The sequence below is a fragment of the Conger conger genome, chromosome 14 (assembly GCF_963514075.1).
Source record: "Conger conger chromosome 14, fConCon1.1, whole genome shotgun sequence".
Taxonomy (NCBI): Eukaryota; Metazoa; Chordata; class Actinopteri; order Anguilliformes; family Congridae; genus Conger; species Conger conger.
Window position 1 is genome coordinate 17,556,829 of NC_083773.1, and position 16,603 is coordinate 17,573,431.

A 16,603-nucleotide genomic window follows, 5' to 3' on the forward strand; every position below is an offset into this window, starting at 1 on the left:
TTTTTCAAATATTATTTTAGTTTATTTTATTCTTCTTTTTGTGTATGTAGCCTACCATTAGCTTGTTAGCTAAACCGATAACAGTTTTAAACATTTATCTGTTGACTGAGCTGACTGTATTTGTCTATTACGTGCTTGTCCTTCTGCCAAAAATCTGCAGTGATTGTTGTTGATGTGTCTGCTAACTCCTGTATAATTGTGCCAGCGGCAGAAATGAAATGGGCTTTCAAATGAAGTGTAGTGTGAAGTGTAAAAGCTCCAAAACTGAACAAGCGCAAGAATATTATTGTATAGTTACATCACACCCTGTAATAAATGTCTCAAATTCGTGGTAAAAGTGTAAAATAGCAATGGTACAAAACTGTAAGCAGCTTAAATGTAAATAATTGCATTATTTATAGTGAAACATTGTAACTAATTTGACATTTGTTAGATATCACATACAGCATGGTACCATACTGCTTAACAAATCCTGAACAGTATTTATACAGTACAGTTCTGGCAACCCAGTTGCCAGTATTTTACTTTTTACCTTTTATTGAACTTTTTTAATTACTTTTTATTTACCTTTTTTACAGTGCAAACTGAACCTTACTTTGGAACTGTATATATTTTTACTGTTGATATACACACTATCTATGCCAAGGGAAGTGTGAATGAAAGTACATTTTGGCTCCATTAATTACATAAATAACAAATACCCATATGCGCAACAGAGATTGCCTTTATTACATGTAATCATATAATAAATATATGCCTTTCACACTTTCTTTTTTAATTTAATTTAATTTTAAACGTGAATGTGTCTCACAAAAAGAATAAATTAGGTATCATTTAAAATGCCTTTATAACAATAGTCTTGGACAACTCTTGTTCAAATTGAAACAATGTTCTACATCAACACAATCCAAAGCAAAACATTTCACAGCTTTTGTATTTTCTGTTTTAAAGATTAAACAGACTCTAAAAATGGACCAAATTAAACTAGGAAAAAGTATTGCTGGGTGGGTGAATTTCAGATATTCTAAATGCCTTCACATTCTCTTACCTTGTGAAATGCATGTAGCATTGTTTACACAATTACCTCATTACTGGAACATGCCTGTTACTTGTATTGTTGCTACAAGTTCCCTACTATTCTTGAACCTCAAATGGTAATAAAGAACTTTTACACTTTTATATTCTTTGGCACTTACAGTTCCAGCCTTGTACTATATGATGGCCTCTTCAAGCAAAGGGCTGTTAGGAGATCTTGCTTTCTAACTATACGTTTTTATTCCTTTTATATAAGAGGTTCATCATCCAGGAGTCATCACTTGCAATACATACCTTTTCCTTTTTAAGAAAGACTTCACAGCATATTTAGCCATCACTTGCAATACACATTTACTCCTTTTTTAAAGAAAGGGCTCACATATATCAAGGACGAGACTTTCTCTTGCATTTTAGAATTGATCTTGTCTTACACTATTGCACTTGAAATATAGTAGATCTCCAGTTTATTTACAATTGTTATGTGTTCAATACATATTTCCCCTTTGAAACCGAAGGTATAGGTACCAATGATGTTGATCTCATTTCAACTTTTGGGGGAAAATAAACAGGAAATCTTTTTTTGTTGGGGGCACTAATTGTACCACACAATACATGATAATATTGTAAGGATTTGAAGTTTTCCCGGGATCTACATCCATGATAGGTCCATACAAACAAAACAGGAATTTCAGCTCATAATCAGTAGAAAAAGAGGTGTCCCATGACTTGATCTTGACAGTTGTACTGTCTTATTCTGAAAAAACATATAAAGAATAGAACAATGTAAATTAAAGACAGAAATCCCATGGTGCTTAGAACTCATCATACCACTTTTATAAAATGTATTAATTTGGATGAAAAGAAACACCATTTAATCCCTTATGGGCGGATGCGACCTGCACATTACATCTCCCTTAACAGATGTATGTGACCTGTGCATACATCTCCATTATGCAAGGAACTATTATTTATTATTATTTACCTTTGACGGTGAGTTTGGTGGAGCACTCCGCTCGCCCCAGTAAGTTTTCGGCGATGACTTTGTACTCTCCTGTGTCCTTGGGTCCCACTCTGAGGATCAGCATGGAGCACACGCCGCAGGTGTTGGTGATGTAGTAGTTGGTGTTGGTGTTGAGGCTGACGTTGTCTCTGTACCATGTGACATGGGGTGCGGGGTCGCCCCGAACAGCACAGCTCATGTAGCATTCATAGCCTTGTGGAGCCGCATGCATCTTCAGAGGGATCATGAATTTTGGTGGACTCTCTAAATTGCAGGTCTTTGATTCAATGGTATTCACCCTGAACTTCTCTAGATGAAGGAAAAAAAAGAACATGATTGATCATTTTTAGTAAAATTCACAGGGCCTGCTGTAAAATCCATCTATGCCAACTTGACCAGCTTGAAAATCGAGCTGGTTAAGTTGGGTATGTCCAGGTCAACCAGCTATTGCTGGTAGCTTGTCTGAGCTGTTTCAAAACATAGCTTCAGCTGGTCAGACCATGTCAAGCTGGTCAACCAGCTAAACCATATCGAGCTTGGAGTTGGGGTCAACTCAATTGTGAGAGGTAGGAAAAAGCATTTCAACCCAACAAACCTTTTTTTCTTGTGACCTCCCAGACTGGCGATTCAGAAGATTCAGAAACGCCCATATCATTCTTGGCATAGACTCTGAAGTAGTATTGCCGCCCAGGCATGATGTTGCAGGCGGTGAACTTGTTGTTGAAGAGGTGGTCAGCTACAGTTTGCCAGGTTCGTTTCACCGAGTCGCGCTTGGATACGGAGTAGTGGAGCCGGTCATCGCGTTTCTCATCCGGAGACGGTGTCCAGGACACTGTGACGGTGCCTGGAACATTTTCATCAACCTCCACTGGACCAGGAGGCTTGGGTTCATCTGGAACCAGGTCAGAAACAAAGCCATCAGAGACTGGCTGTGTTTGAAGCCGCATACTACGTACAATATTTTAATGAAAATCCGCCTGCAATTTAGTACGAGTAGTATTCTAGTATGTGGTTTCGAGTACAGCCACTGTCATCCATTCAGGTGTGTTTGAACTTTGAACTTGTAAATGCATTGCAGAATTCTGAACGACTGAAAACTGTCTCACTGTGTAAAGTGCCCAGGTCTTATCATAATTTCCTGACATTCCTCTCTATAAAAGTGCTATGCAGAGAAGCAGAGTAAGATTAGTGCCGTTGATTATATAGCATGCCAGTTATTCATGTAAAACGATTTGTGAATATGTGGAACCTTTTGCCAGGGTTGTCAAAAAAAGTGCATTTCTATGCTATTTCTATTCTTTTAGTTCAGTATCTTGCATTTCAGAAAGATTCCACATATTTGCAATTTATGTTTTACATTTGTGAATAGGAGGTGGCACGGATGGTGCAGTGGGTAGCACTGCCGCCTCACAGCAAGGAGATCCTGGGTTCAAATCCCCGTCGGCCAGGGCCTCTCTGTGCGGAGTTTGCATGTTCTCCCCGTGTCTGCGTGGGTTTCCTCCGGGTACTCCAGTTTCCTCCCCCAGTCCAAAGACATGCAAGTTAGGCTGATTGGAGAGTCTAAATTGCCCGTAGGTATGAGTGTGTGAGTGAATGGTGTGTGTGCCCTGTGATAGACTGGCGACCTGTCCAGGGTGTATTCCTGCCTTTCGCCCAATGTATGCTGGGATAGGCTCCAGCCCCCCTGCGACCCTGATCAGGATAAGCGGGTTCAGATAATGGATGGATGGATGGATTTGTGAATAGTTTGATTCTTCCAAACATGTTTGCTCTTTGGCAAGATGAGAAAAAATGGTTAATTTCATGTGGACATTTTTTAACCAGTTCTGTCACATTACATTTTGTCCTTGTTTGGTATGCTAACTTGTGTTTTGACCTACTCCATCACAACATCATACATTAACATGCCTGTCATACATTTTATTTTGACCCTTCAGTCAGGTCTTGTATTGGTAGTCATGCCTCATGTTCAGCTGGCATAGGCAGACTGAAGGAAACCAATTCACCAAGAGTCTCCAACACAGTGGATGTGGAGGATGACTGGAACACTCCATCTCTGGAGAATGGTAATGTCCAATAGCATGTAGCCCTGGAGAACAGTAATATCCAATAGGATGAAGCCCTGGAGAATGATAATGGCCAATTGGATGAAGCCCTGCAGAATGATAATGTCCAATAGCATGTGGCCCTATAGGGTGCATTGCTGCATAGTGCTTTACCTGTGTCCAATTAGCAGCAGCAGTGTCTCTGTTACTGATTCAAAAGCATTGAAAATCCAATGGCAACAAAGCTATTTTGTTTTATTACAGCTGCATACGCATATGGATATGCATCGATATAGTCTCAAATTGTGGTTTTACACCTCTGACAATGTTGTGTAAAGACCCCAGTAAATTGGTTACATGCTCATGCCTTAATTTAAATAGATAATTTACCTGTGACTCTGATCTCAACACTGAAGGTGTCCTGGCCCACCAGGTTCTTGATTATGATGGTGTAGATGCCTGTGTCAGTGCGCTCTGCTGAGGGAATCAGGAGCTGGGACGTTCCTTCTGCGTTGCTAACGGTAGCCCTCTTTGACACAGGTGAACCGTCCTTCAGCCAACTGACTTCTGGCCAGGGGGAGGCCTAGAGAAAATATCAAAATAATATAAATTCATCAACAAAAAAAGATCTTTAAAATATACAAAGCAAAGATTGGTTTTATTGCTTTATTTTTCTGATCAGTTTACTTTACTTTCTTCCATTAGCCGTCCATTTCCCTTACTTTAGAATCTTCCGGAAACAGCAGCTACAGTATACACATACACCATACAGACTACAGAGTTCTGGGCACAGCCATCACCTATAGAGGGAGAGATTAATGTCTCAACCTTATGTTCTTTCTTGCTTTTTACCTCAAAGTTGATGTTGACCCGTGCAGAGTGTCCAGCTTTCACCACCACAAAACTGTTCATTTTCGCATCTGTGAATCTTGGCCTCACTAGGGAAGAGGCCCAAAGGACAGGACTCAGAACTTTTTGAGTAACTTGTACAGCAATGACTTTGAGGAAAGTTTATAGTACAAGGCGAGATGAGGGACTCGGTTGTTTCCATTATACTCACCTGGGGGAGGCATAGCCAGGATGTAGTTGTCCAGTTCTTGGGGCTCCCCCTCTCCCCCCTCATTGGCGGCTGTCACCCTGACCCAGTACATGGCCATTGACTTCAGATGCTTTATGGTGAAGCTGGTCATGATAATGGCATTCGATGTACAACGAAGCCATTCTGGGTTCTCTGCTGGCCGGATCTCTACAAAGTATCCTTTGGCTTCATCTTGGACACCCTCTTCTTCATGAGGCTTAGACCAGGACAGGCACAAGGTGGTGTAGGTAGAGTCTGTCACCTTCAGGTCAATAACTTTACCTGGCGGCTCTGGGTGGAAACGAATGGGATTTGTTCACATGTCGGCGTTGACTAACAGCATGCTAAATACTATGCTCTCCATAACATTTGGGACAGAGACCCATACTTTATTTATTTGTCTCTGTTCTCCTCAATTTGAGATTTGTAATGAAAAAAATCACGTGGTTAAAGTGTACATTGTCAGATTTTAATAAATATTTTTATAAATTTTGGTTTCACCATGTAGAAATCACAGCAGTATTTATATATAGTCCCCCCATTTCAGGGCACCGTAACGTTTGGGACACCGCGATGTTATGTAAATGAAAGTAGTAATGTTTAGTATTTTGTTGCATATCTTTTGCATGCCATGACTTCCTGATGTCTGTGACCTATCGATATCATCAGAGCCTGGATATCTTATTTTTGGGTTGTCCTACAAGGGTACTAAAACTCTTTGTATTTGAATGGATCTCCATGGGAATTGGGGCATTTGACTAGATTCAGCTGTATATTATGCTGATACAGTATGCAACACATTTGTTGGCTAAATGGCATCAAGGGTCTAAGGTATCAAATGAGCCTCAGACCACTGTGATGCTGCCAGGTATGCTGAAAATAGATATGAAAATAATTGTTTCTCCTGAATATTTTTTCCATTGAGTTCAACAGGAAAATTTGTGAGGAGAAATGATTATTTTCATATCTACTGCATATCTGGCAGCAGCATGGTGCTTTTATCAGGGTGAGCTGCAGCAAATATCTAGAGAACTCATCACATTTCAGCCAAACTATTGGGATAGACATTAGTTTTTGTCAGTACTTACTCTTGGGGTCTCTGGCATAGACAAAGTCAGAGGGAACACTCGGTTCTCCTGACCCGGAAAAGTTTATTGCTGACACACGGAATTCATACTCCATCCCCTCTATGACGTCTTTCACTGCATGCTTTTTCTCTGAAAGCAGATAGCATGTAATTTGCGTTTGCAGTGCACTTCATGAAATTATGTCATTAAACCAGTGACATTACCTATGTAAAAGCAAAACTAAAGTGAAATTGCTTCAGTGAAGGCAAGACATTTATACTTCTGCGTTGAGTCTATGCGGAGGCTGTGGCGTAGCCTACATGTAGCCCCTACGCCATTGAGAGCATTAACTGTATGCATCTTACTTCCGTTAAATTAATGGCGACCGACAACAGCGGCAGAATTCACAAAGAACTGTAAAAGAGCTTGTCCACAAGTGCAAGTACGGCCTGTAGCGTAGTGGTTAAGGTAAATGACTGGGACACACAAGGTCAGTGGTTCTAATCCCGGTGTAGCCACAATAAGATCCGCACAGCCGTTGGGCCCTTGAGCAAGGCCCTTAACCCTGCATTGCTCCAGGGGAGGATTATCTCCTGCTTAGTCTAATCAACTGTACGTTGCTCTGGATAAGAGCATCTGCCAAATGCCAATAATGTAAGTACACAACGAGCTTGACATTTTGTTTTAGTTATACTTTATAAACAACATTTGAATTGCTTAACACACTGAAATAACGTATGTAACGTTCTAAGCCTCCATGAGCTAGCCAGCTAAATTGCTTGTAATTTCACATCACATAATCGCTTTACTTTCTGCCTTCAAAGTGCTTCTTAATCGCGTGCTGCGAACACACCTCCGAAGTTGCCTTTTTCTGAAGGACTGATTACTAATCAGGCAAAGAGGCATCAAGTTAGGTTTATTAGGTTTCGGTCGCAGCACATGCGACTGAAAATGATCAATGGCGGACCAGCCAGAAATGCATAATGCAATGCTATCAAGCGGACCAATCACAGTTCTTATGGTCCGCGTCGCCGCATAGGCTACGCCGTAGCCTCCGCGTCGACTCGACGCAGAAGTATAAATCAGGCTTAAAGAGGTAGGTCTTGAGTTTCTTTTTAAATGCATCAACTGTTTTGGCTAGTTTCAGGTCCAATGGAAGACTATTCCTAAGCCTCTCCATACATCATTCATGTAATAGGAAGATGGGTCCAATAAGAGACATATTGAAGATTTTCTGGCATATTGTGAAAATCTCAGACCTTTGATGGGCTCTTCAGCTGGGTTCACCAGGCTCCACAGGTTGCTGCCCTTCTTGCGTTTCTCCAGGTTGTAGCCCACAATGTTGGTTCCTCCCGTGTTGGTTGGGGCGACCCATGAGAGGTTAATGCAGTCCTTGAAAGCACTGACCACTTTGGGTGCAGCTGGAGGACCGGGGTATGCTGAAGCATAACAGAAGATTTGTTGTTAAAAACAATATTTTCCAATTAAAATGATGTGAATGTATAGTTTCATTCATACTACATTACATATTACATTGCAAATATGAGATTCACACTTATTTATACATTTATTTACATGTATACAACTTGATAAATTAATAAGAAGCAACTAATACCCATTTGCAGAAAATCACAGATGTATCATGGTGTTAGTTTTGAAAATTAAGGGGATTTTTCACCTGTAGTATTTTCAAAATTATCAAATGCTTCAAGCAGTTGCCTTGTCCTATCGCTAGATCAGTAAATTTAGGTAATTATGGAATTAAACACAACTGTCAATGCTGACCCCACCTTTTGTTCCAGCCTGTACATCTTCAGTCTCCATTGTCTCACTCACTCCTTCCGCTGTGATAGCCCTGATACGGTAGCAGTACTTCCTGCCATGATCCACATCAGTGTCCTTGTAAATGGGAGAGGCTCCGGGGATATCACCGATCTTCTTCCAGGTGTTGCGCCCCACCTGTTGACGCTCCAGGTTGTAATTTGTCACCGGTGAACCGCCATTGTCCTTGGGGGGTCTCCATTTGAACTCAATGCAGTTTGCAGAGCTCTCTATGACATCCAGTGGGCCTAGTGGTGGGGTTGGTTTGTCTACAAAAAAAAACACAGTGCAGTATTGTCTCAATGTACAATGCTAATCATTTTGTGAAATAGTTTCATAAAGCGATTTTTATTTATTTATCAATATTTTTCTTGCCAACTGTGACTGTAGGCACATCACATAACTATAAAATATTCTGACGATTTGATGGCACAATAGCACATGCATCAGTTCTATCTATATGTACCTTGTATATGGATTAGCGTGCAGGTCTGTTAGTGATAATTCCTGTTAGTGAACATTTCAGCTTACCAAGCACAGTGAGCATGGTTTTAGCCTCAATGGTGCCAAACTCATTCTTGATTTTGATCTTGACCTCTCCACTGTCTTTGCGCTGGCGCTTGCTGAGAATTAGACGACTCTGCTGGAACATTATCTCACGCTTTACATTTCCGCCATCCAGCTGCTCCTCATCGTCCACGTACCACTGCACCTTCATTGGGTCGTGACCCACAAAAGTCATCTTAAAGGTCGCCTTCTCACCAGCTCTCACAACAACAGGCTTTGAGAATTCAGCCAGGGCATCTGCATCAAGCCTTGGTGGGTCTGAAATATAAATGGACATTGAGCAGAAATGATCAGACATTCCATTGTCAGTGGAAATATAATAATTGTTGAATTATGTCAAATTTTACACATTCCTGGTACATTTTCAAGAATCCATGAAACTGAAGCCCAATACAGTACATTGATTTTATGCCCTCATTATATAAAATAATTATGACAAGTATGGCATCATTATCTATTTCAACATTATAGTTAGTTTTGGGGTGACTAAGTAAATATGGTCAATGCTCCCTAGCAGTCATAACAGCTGCTCTCACCTTCCACAATGATTATCGCTTCTGTTTTACGTCCATCCGCCTCAAAGCGGTATTTTCCGGCATGATCTTCACGGCATTTATGTATTTTCAGTTTCTGGTAGGCCCCATCTTTAGATAATGTCAGATCGTCTGTGGAGGATAGCTATTCAAGGGAACAGAAATTAATCAAAACGTGACTTGAGTATGTTAATTCTTCAGAACCTTAGCTGGGAACAATATCTTTAAAATGTTATTTTCATGTGTAGAATTTTAATCAGGTTGTGTCCTACATGTAAAATTGCCGATGGTGATGTGCTAACAACTGGTTGATGTAATCAATAAAACTGCTGCGAACCCCCACCTTTTTTCCATCTTTGTACCAGATTCCTTCACACTTGTCACTGCTCAATTTACAGACCATTTCTGCTGACTCTCCCAGAATTGCACTGATGTCTTCAAGGCCACTGGTGAAGTGAACTCCAGGATCTAGAAGGCATAACACAAGCACAGTAATGATGGTAGTATACTTGACAAGAAGGCGAACTTGGCCCAAATTGAACCACAGCCAAACACAGCTCTGCATACAAATCTGTGTATTCACATCGTAGCTTTGAGCTGTTTGCCAGTGGGAGGCATAGATTAAGATTCTGTAGTTGTAGTAACCACAGGAAACACGAAAGTGACAGTATTTGCCACATCAAACACAGAAAACAATAATGGCTGTGATGAAGGAGCAGAAAATCATTGACATTATAAAAAAAAAAACTGTTTCCTACCTATGACTGTATCTGGAATGAGTGGACCAGTTCTGACACGCTTTTTACGCAGGCCATCTGCTGCGTCGCCATCAGGGACATTTTCTGCAGGCACATCTTCAACTGGAACATCTTTCTTAAGGCCATCTTTTGCTGGAGCAGCTTTAGCGCCTTTAGTTCCTGCACCCTCAGCAGGAACTTGTTTCACAGGAACCGCCTCAGCAGACTCTGCTTTCAAATGAACATCTTTAATAGGTACAGCTTTCCCATTAGTAGCCTCAACAGAATCAGGTTTCATAGGAGCGTCAACAGTAAAGGCTTTTCCAGCAGCATCCTCAACAGGATCAGCTTGTCCAGGAGTAGCCTCACCAGAAACAGCTTTTTCCAGAGCTTTCTTAGGAGAAGCTGCAGCAGGAGCAGCATGCTTATGAGAAGCTCCATCAGGAGCAGCTGTATTAGGAGAAGCCTGCACAGCAACATTTTTCCCAGAGCCATTTTGTTCAGAAACCATCTTGGTGCCATCACTTTTTCCTCCTGTGTCCATGACTGTGACTTCAGCCTTTTTCTTCTCCTCTTGAGCTTTTTTCACCATTTCAATTTTCTCCTCCTTCTCCTTTTGCAGTTTCACTTGCTGCTCCTGGGCGATTTTTGCGAGGTCGGCCCCCGCCCCTCCTGCCTGGGTCGTTTTCCGAACTTTCTTTTTGCCGTGAAGATTAGGATCCTTGTCAGCTGTGCCGCCAAGGATGTGAAAGATGTTAAGATTCATCCACACAAAGTATGGGCCATTACTGAATTAACCAATAACAGTGCATCACGTTTACAACTAGGTTTTTCTAATCCCTTCCTTTTATGTTTGATGTTCAGACATTAGTTGGTTGTATGTGACAGAAAAAATAAGTGACTTGAAATTCACTGAACGCTGATATAAATGGTATTTAGCCATACTGTTCATTATGTCAGGGAATCCAGTGACCCTATCTTTGGCCTGAAGGAAATAGCTTGGATGATATTTGAATGTATTGACTCACCTTCCACTATGAGCCAGGCATTGCAGGACTTAATGCCAGCCACGGCTGCATAGATACCGCCGTCTAGGGGCATACAGTCCTTCACCACCAGCCTGTGGATGAGCTTGTCCTCGGACACAGTGATGTCGTACTTCTCCCCTTGTTCCAGGGCTGCATTCCTGCCCATCCACAGCATTTTCGGGAAGGGGTGGGATAGGACACATTCAAAGACAGCATCCTCTCTCTCCATGGCCTTGACCTCCTTTATCTTGACAATGAAGTCAACATTGGGTACTGGAGAAAGGGGAGAGATTATGGGTTGTATTCAGTCTCTTTGAGAGCATGCATAGTACAATTAGACCACAAGTTGTAATTTTATTTGGTTTATTCAGTCAAGTTGTGGAAAAAATGGCAAATGCTATTTTTCACGCTATCCTTATATCTCGGTTTGACTGAATCGATTGAATAATTTTTCTTAAAGGAGAAATATGGTGGTTGGTCACATTTTCTAGGTTATTATTTGCAATTTGCACTAGAGGGCATTGAGGAATCACAATGAAAGGATTAAATATGTCTATTCTTTAGTTTTGGAGAAGTAAGCATTTGTGACCCATAGTTTGCTCCGCTGGCCTCCAGGCAAGACAATGAAAATATTTGACTAACGTTAGGTTCACTTAAATTAGACTGTCTTTTAAGGACTATTATTTCTATTTGTATTTCTGGGTTTATTAATTTAGCTAGCTGGCTAATCTTATGGTTTCATAAGGAGACATTATTGATAACATTAGCTGGCTGTTTTGCTTTCATAAGGACGTTATAGTTGTGCTTATATCTTTATTTGGCTAGCTAGCTAGCAAAGTTTGTCATTGGATAAGTCAGTGTCCTTACCTTAGCTATCAATATTTGATATACTAAGTTAGCTAGCAAGTGAAAATTCAGTCTCCAAAGATTATGGAGGCAGCTATAGTAACATGGAGGCAGCTATGGTGACGAACAACAATGTATGGAAATGCAATTGACAGTTCTCATTACCATGCCCAGACAGTTTTGGTGGACTTTTATAGCGGGAAATTTTGGCTTAGAAAAATAAGTTTTCAAATACATAAAAACTGAATAATACAAAAATTAGGCACATTTGTTTTGTTGTTGCCTAAAGACAACATTCAACCACCATGTTACTCCTTTAAAGCATATCCAGTAGACATTTCAGATTTGACTTAGCTCTTACCTTTGAAGTCTGTTGAGAAGATGTTAACACCCTCAACATCCACCTGGTACATCCCAGCATCCTCAGGTAGTAAATCTTTGACAGTGAAGATGTACTTCTTCCCGACTCGCTTCAGACTGTGTTTCTCGTCTGAATCACAACTGAAGGGCATCATCACACCATCCTACAGAAACAGAGAACGTGCTCACTTCTACACTACAGAAACAGAGAAAATGTTCACTCCCAGACTACTTTTCATCATACACGTGTCTCTTCTTAGGTAAAGAAAATGTATTTATAGTTTATCTGGTCTTTGAGATTTTATGACTATCTGAAAAACAAAATCAGTAAGTTCTCTCATTGCATTCTGTCACTTACTTCTGGAGAGAAGATGCGCCCAGTCTGTCACACCAGTCTCACCTTATAGATGTAGATCTTGCTGTTGGGGTCAGTGAGATCAATGTCAAGTTCAAACTGTGCAATGCCGCTCCCTTTAACTTCAATATGCTTCAGGTTGTCCAGGTGTTTAATGAACTGACAAGAGGCACAAGTTAGAAAGGGAAGGAAAAAAGGTCACAGAGGTTAATCATGGTGATATAGGGAATATATATATATATATTTGCACAATACTGTAAAGTCTTAAGAGAATAACAACCATCATCATTACATCAATGACAATCAACAATAACAATAATCATAACAGCCTGATCATCATAACAACAAAAATCATTCTTACAACAACCATCATCATCATTATCATCATCATAACTGCAACAACAATTATTATCATAACAACAACAAGCATAATTACCATCATCATCATAACAGCTAACACAATCATCCTAACAATGACCATCATCATAGCAAAATAAAAAATCATCCTAACAACAATAATCATAACAACAATCAATGTCATCATAATAACAAGAACAAAAATAATACCACTGCTTGTTCCTCTTCTCTCTCTTTTTTAAATTCGTTCAGTTTTTTGAGCATCCAACGGAAGTCGGTGACCCCATATTCCCGACAGATACTTTCGTAATCCTTCTTGTCTGCGCTCAACAGCAGTTCCCAGAACTTTGGGTCTATTTCCCCATCCTGCTTCTCTGCTTCTTTAGGACGTTGAGTACTAGATCAAATTAAAATCCATATGTTTGGGTGAATCTACCTCATGAAGTCCTTAAATTGTAATTAAATATGAGATTATTACAGCCCATTGAGTCTTACCGTTTCTTCAGCATTTTCTTCATTTGCAATGGATTCTCTCTGATGGCTGAAAGCAGCAGTTATACCTGTCAATCTCACTTTCATTGTTTAAATGACAAATTAATTAAGAACTAGTAGTGTGTACTCACCTTATCCATATCTCTCCTGAAGCATTCTGAGTATTTTATTATCTGACAGCAGTACTTATGGTTATGCCACTAATTATGGTTTTCAAAATGGAAAATTTAGTGACTAGCCCCGATTGATGTTACATTTGAATTTTAATGGTCCTGAAATGTTTCACATGGACAGTGTTACCTTTATTCATGTGTTAGAATTTATGGTATGATAATATTCAACAATGTAGCTAGGTAGCTACTATATTTTTAGCCGTATACAGTGCCTGACCAATTGTCTTTCTGTGCTGTAACTGAGAGTTGTCAAAGTGTTCACTTTTATAATTGCCAAAAGACGCACCTGTTCTTGACTCCTGCAGTGCCTTGCTCTTCTTAAATCCAACTGTAGTGAAGATTGTTAGGTTAAGTTTTTTTTTTTAAACTTAATTACGGTATTGTGCTGTTATTTCAGCAAGGTGCTTTATTACCCTTGCACATGTGTTAAGGCATTACTGTTATCATATTATCACTGTACATCTGTTTAAGGCATAAATACAGTCATATTATATTACCCCTGTGCATGTATTAACATTAATATTATCATATTACCCCTAGACATGTGTTAAAGCATTAATATTATGTTATTACCCCCATTCATGTGTTGAGTGGCATTGTTATTTTCGGAACTATTTTCTCACCTTCAATCACATTCAGAGTGGCCGTGACAACTGCCCGTCCAAACTCATTTGTAGCATAGCACTTATAAGTATCCGCTTGGTCTGCACAGACATCGGGCATCTATAGGAACATTGAGGGAGTGACATCATTTCCTCATTCATTTAAAGTGGGTTTCAAACCAATGAACCCTTTTTTTTTTTTACCCTTTCATGAGTAGATTTTTGTTTTATTTGTATTTTTTTTAAACATTTTTACATTAGTCTGAACTCTGAGCTCAGTTCTAGAACTGTTTTCAACATTTACCAATAGTGATCAGCATTGGAATATTCAGTTAAGTATGTTCTAATCACAAACTGTTCAGATCTCACACCATAAAAGGGTTAATAGAAAGACACATTAAACAAGGCTAGGAGGTTCCACTATTACGGTACCTTACATTGTCAAACTGACTCACCTCCAATGTATGTTCATGAGACGCAGGGTCATATTTAATGTTGTATCTTTCTGAATTTGAGGTGTCACCATTGCTTCGTTCCCATGTTACAGCTGGTTCTGGGTCTCCGGTCACAATGGCCCTGAAGACGGCTAGTTTTCCTGGAGGACAACACACTTACTTGAGGGGTAATATACCGTCTACCTGAAAGCCATCCATTAGTGTTTAGAGCTGCTGCTTATAACCAATAAAACCTTCATGTTTTCGCTATCAAGAGGTTGATAGGATATTTTAACACCCCTGACAACTGCTATACAAACAATATATAGAGTTATGTCACTATATCACTTCTTATTGCACTAGTACTGATGCTAAAAGTATAACATTTTCTATAATTTGTATTTCATTTTGTAATTTTGCACATATAACTATGACTGTTTTCTTGAAGATTACATAATTTACTTACAGATTCTGATGGGCTATTGATTCCAGTATATGTACAGTAATGATATAAGTATATTTATTTCAAATAATTAGTCAATGTTTTTGTGTTTCTTATGCAAGAATATTCTGATGTATGGTATACTTTGGTTTTTTGCTTGTGGAAATGAAAGTTTAGAAAAACCATACCCTCCTGAATAGTCAAGGCGATGGGTTTGCGGGTGAAATCCGGGGTGCTCTTTCCTTCTGGAAGTTCCTCCATAAACTGTGTGATCATGACACCCGGGACTTTGGATCTTTTTCTGATCACCACTTTACACAAAAATGTTATTTTGTCAGTTCAGCACATCCTGCAGCACCTGAATACAACAAGCTTGCTACCAGGATCAAGACCCCCCCAGAATATTTTGGACTAGGAAAGAAGTCTGTTCTTAACCCTTTAATATAAAGTCAAAATTCTAAATCAATGTTGTAGAACTCCATTGCTCCTCAGTACCAGTAGTGATTGTTACATTAGCATTGGAAAGTTGAGTAATCACATATTTGTGATCTCACACTGAAAAGGGTCAACACATCCCTGGCTGAAAGAGGCAAGATGGTTGGATGATCATGCTTACCCTGCCCATCGGCAGTGTATTCCGTCACTTTAGTTTTCGTCCACATCCTGGTATCCTTATAAAGGTCAGAATAAATATGAGGCCTCTGCACCTGAAAAGAGAGAAAGACCCCATGAGATTGGGCAGAGGCCATCTTAGGGCTTTCAGATAAGCCATCCACGGTGAAGTGGCAGAAGCGTTGAAAGCCATAATGTTCAAATGGAAGCAAATGCTTTATGAATTATGGCTACGGCTCCAACCACATTTTACCACAAAATAAAATGAGATTAAACATGATCATGGAGGCTTCATGCAAGACATAATGTACATATCTATGGTGCATTTGTGATGTGTCAATTCTTCTACTTCTAAGGGTTTCTTTACTGGACAAGAATATCCATGAATCAAAGTGACAGCTCAGGAAATACAACACAGATTTACTAATGAATGTCACTGACCCTAGTAATTGTCGGTATGCCTAGATGTGGTACCTTAGCTGATTTCATATTTGTCTGTGCAAGTTCAATGAGAATATATAAAAGTAATATATATGTATTCCATGAGGTCTTGAAGCATGCAAATAATGAAGAAAGTCAGAACATCGGAATATCGGAACTTGATTAATAATTCAAATAACATTAAGAAAACAATATACACAACATGTGCAATTGCAAGACTTCATTTGAAGAGGGGAGAGTAGTAGTCCGCCTCACAGCAAGGAGGTCCTGGGTTTGAATCCTGGTCGGCCGGGGCCTCTCTGTGTGGAGTTTGCATGTTCTCCCCGTGTTTGCGTGGGTTTCCTTCGGGTACTCCGGTTTCCTCCCACAGTCCAAAGACATGCAGGTTAGGCTGATTGGAGAGTCTAAATTTGCCGTAGGTATGAGTGTGTGAGTGAATGGTGCGTGTGACCTGTGATGGACTGGCGACCTGTCCAGGGTGTATTCCTGCCTTTCGCCCAATGTATGCTGGGATAGGCTCCAGCCCACCTACGACCCTGTTCAGGATAAGCGGATTAAGATAATGGACGGATGGATGG

At 40.0% G+C, this 16,603-nt stretch overlaps 1 protein-coding gene across 1 annotated transcript; it reads right to left on the minus strand.

Moving 5' to 3' along the window:
- Positions 1–573: 573 nt before the first annotated feature.
- On the minus strand, positions 574–15,287 carry igfn1.3 (immunoglobulin like and fibronectin type III domain containing 1, tandem duplicate 3). The gene is made up of 22 exons (XM_061218883.1): positions 15,161–15,287; positions 14,552–14,691; positions 14,118–14,217; positions 13,781–13,822; positions 13,325–13,370; positions 13,040–13,226; positions 12,518–12,631; positions 12,119–12,281; positions 10,912–11,184; positions 9,905–10,612; positions 9,490–9,614; positions 9,150–9,291; positions 8,578–8,871; positions 8,016–8,315; positions 7,485–7,664; positions 6,247–6,375; positions 5,141–5,449; positions 4,933–5,018; positions 4,471–4,663; positions 2,631–2,927; positions 2,018–2,344; positions 574–1,789 (listed from the first exon to the last, which is right to left on the minus strand). The coding sequence occupies exons 1-22, from the start codon at positions 15,246–15,248 to the stop codon at positions 1,785–1,787; spliced, it is 4,248 nt and encodes a 1,415-aa protein (XP_061074867.1). The 5' UTR covers positions 15,249–15,287; the 3' UTR covers positions 574–1,784.
- Positions 15,288–16,603: the final 1,316 nt, after the last annotated feature.

Bases quoted from the DNA above. Each gene is read 5' to 3' on its own strand.
- igfn1.3 (XM_061218883.1), bottom strand. From the start codon at position 15,248: ATGATCACACAGTTTATGGAGGAACTTCCAGAAGGAAAGAGCACCCCG. The intron at 13,371-13,780 runs GTGCGTCTTTTG...TGCTGCTTTCAG, and splicing joins ACTGCAGGAGTCAAGAACAG to CCATCAGAGAGAATCCATTG. The intron at 6,376-7,484 runs GTCTGAGATTTT...ATCTGCTTTCAG, and splicing joins AGCTGAAGAGCCCATCAAAG to AGAAAAAGCATGCAGTGAAA.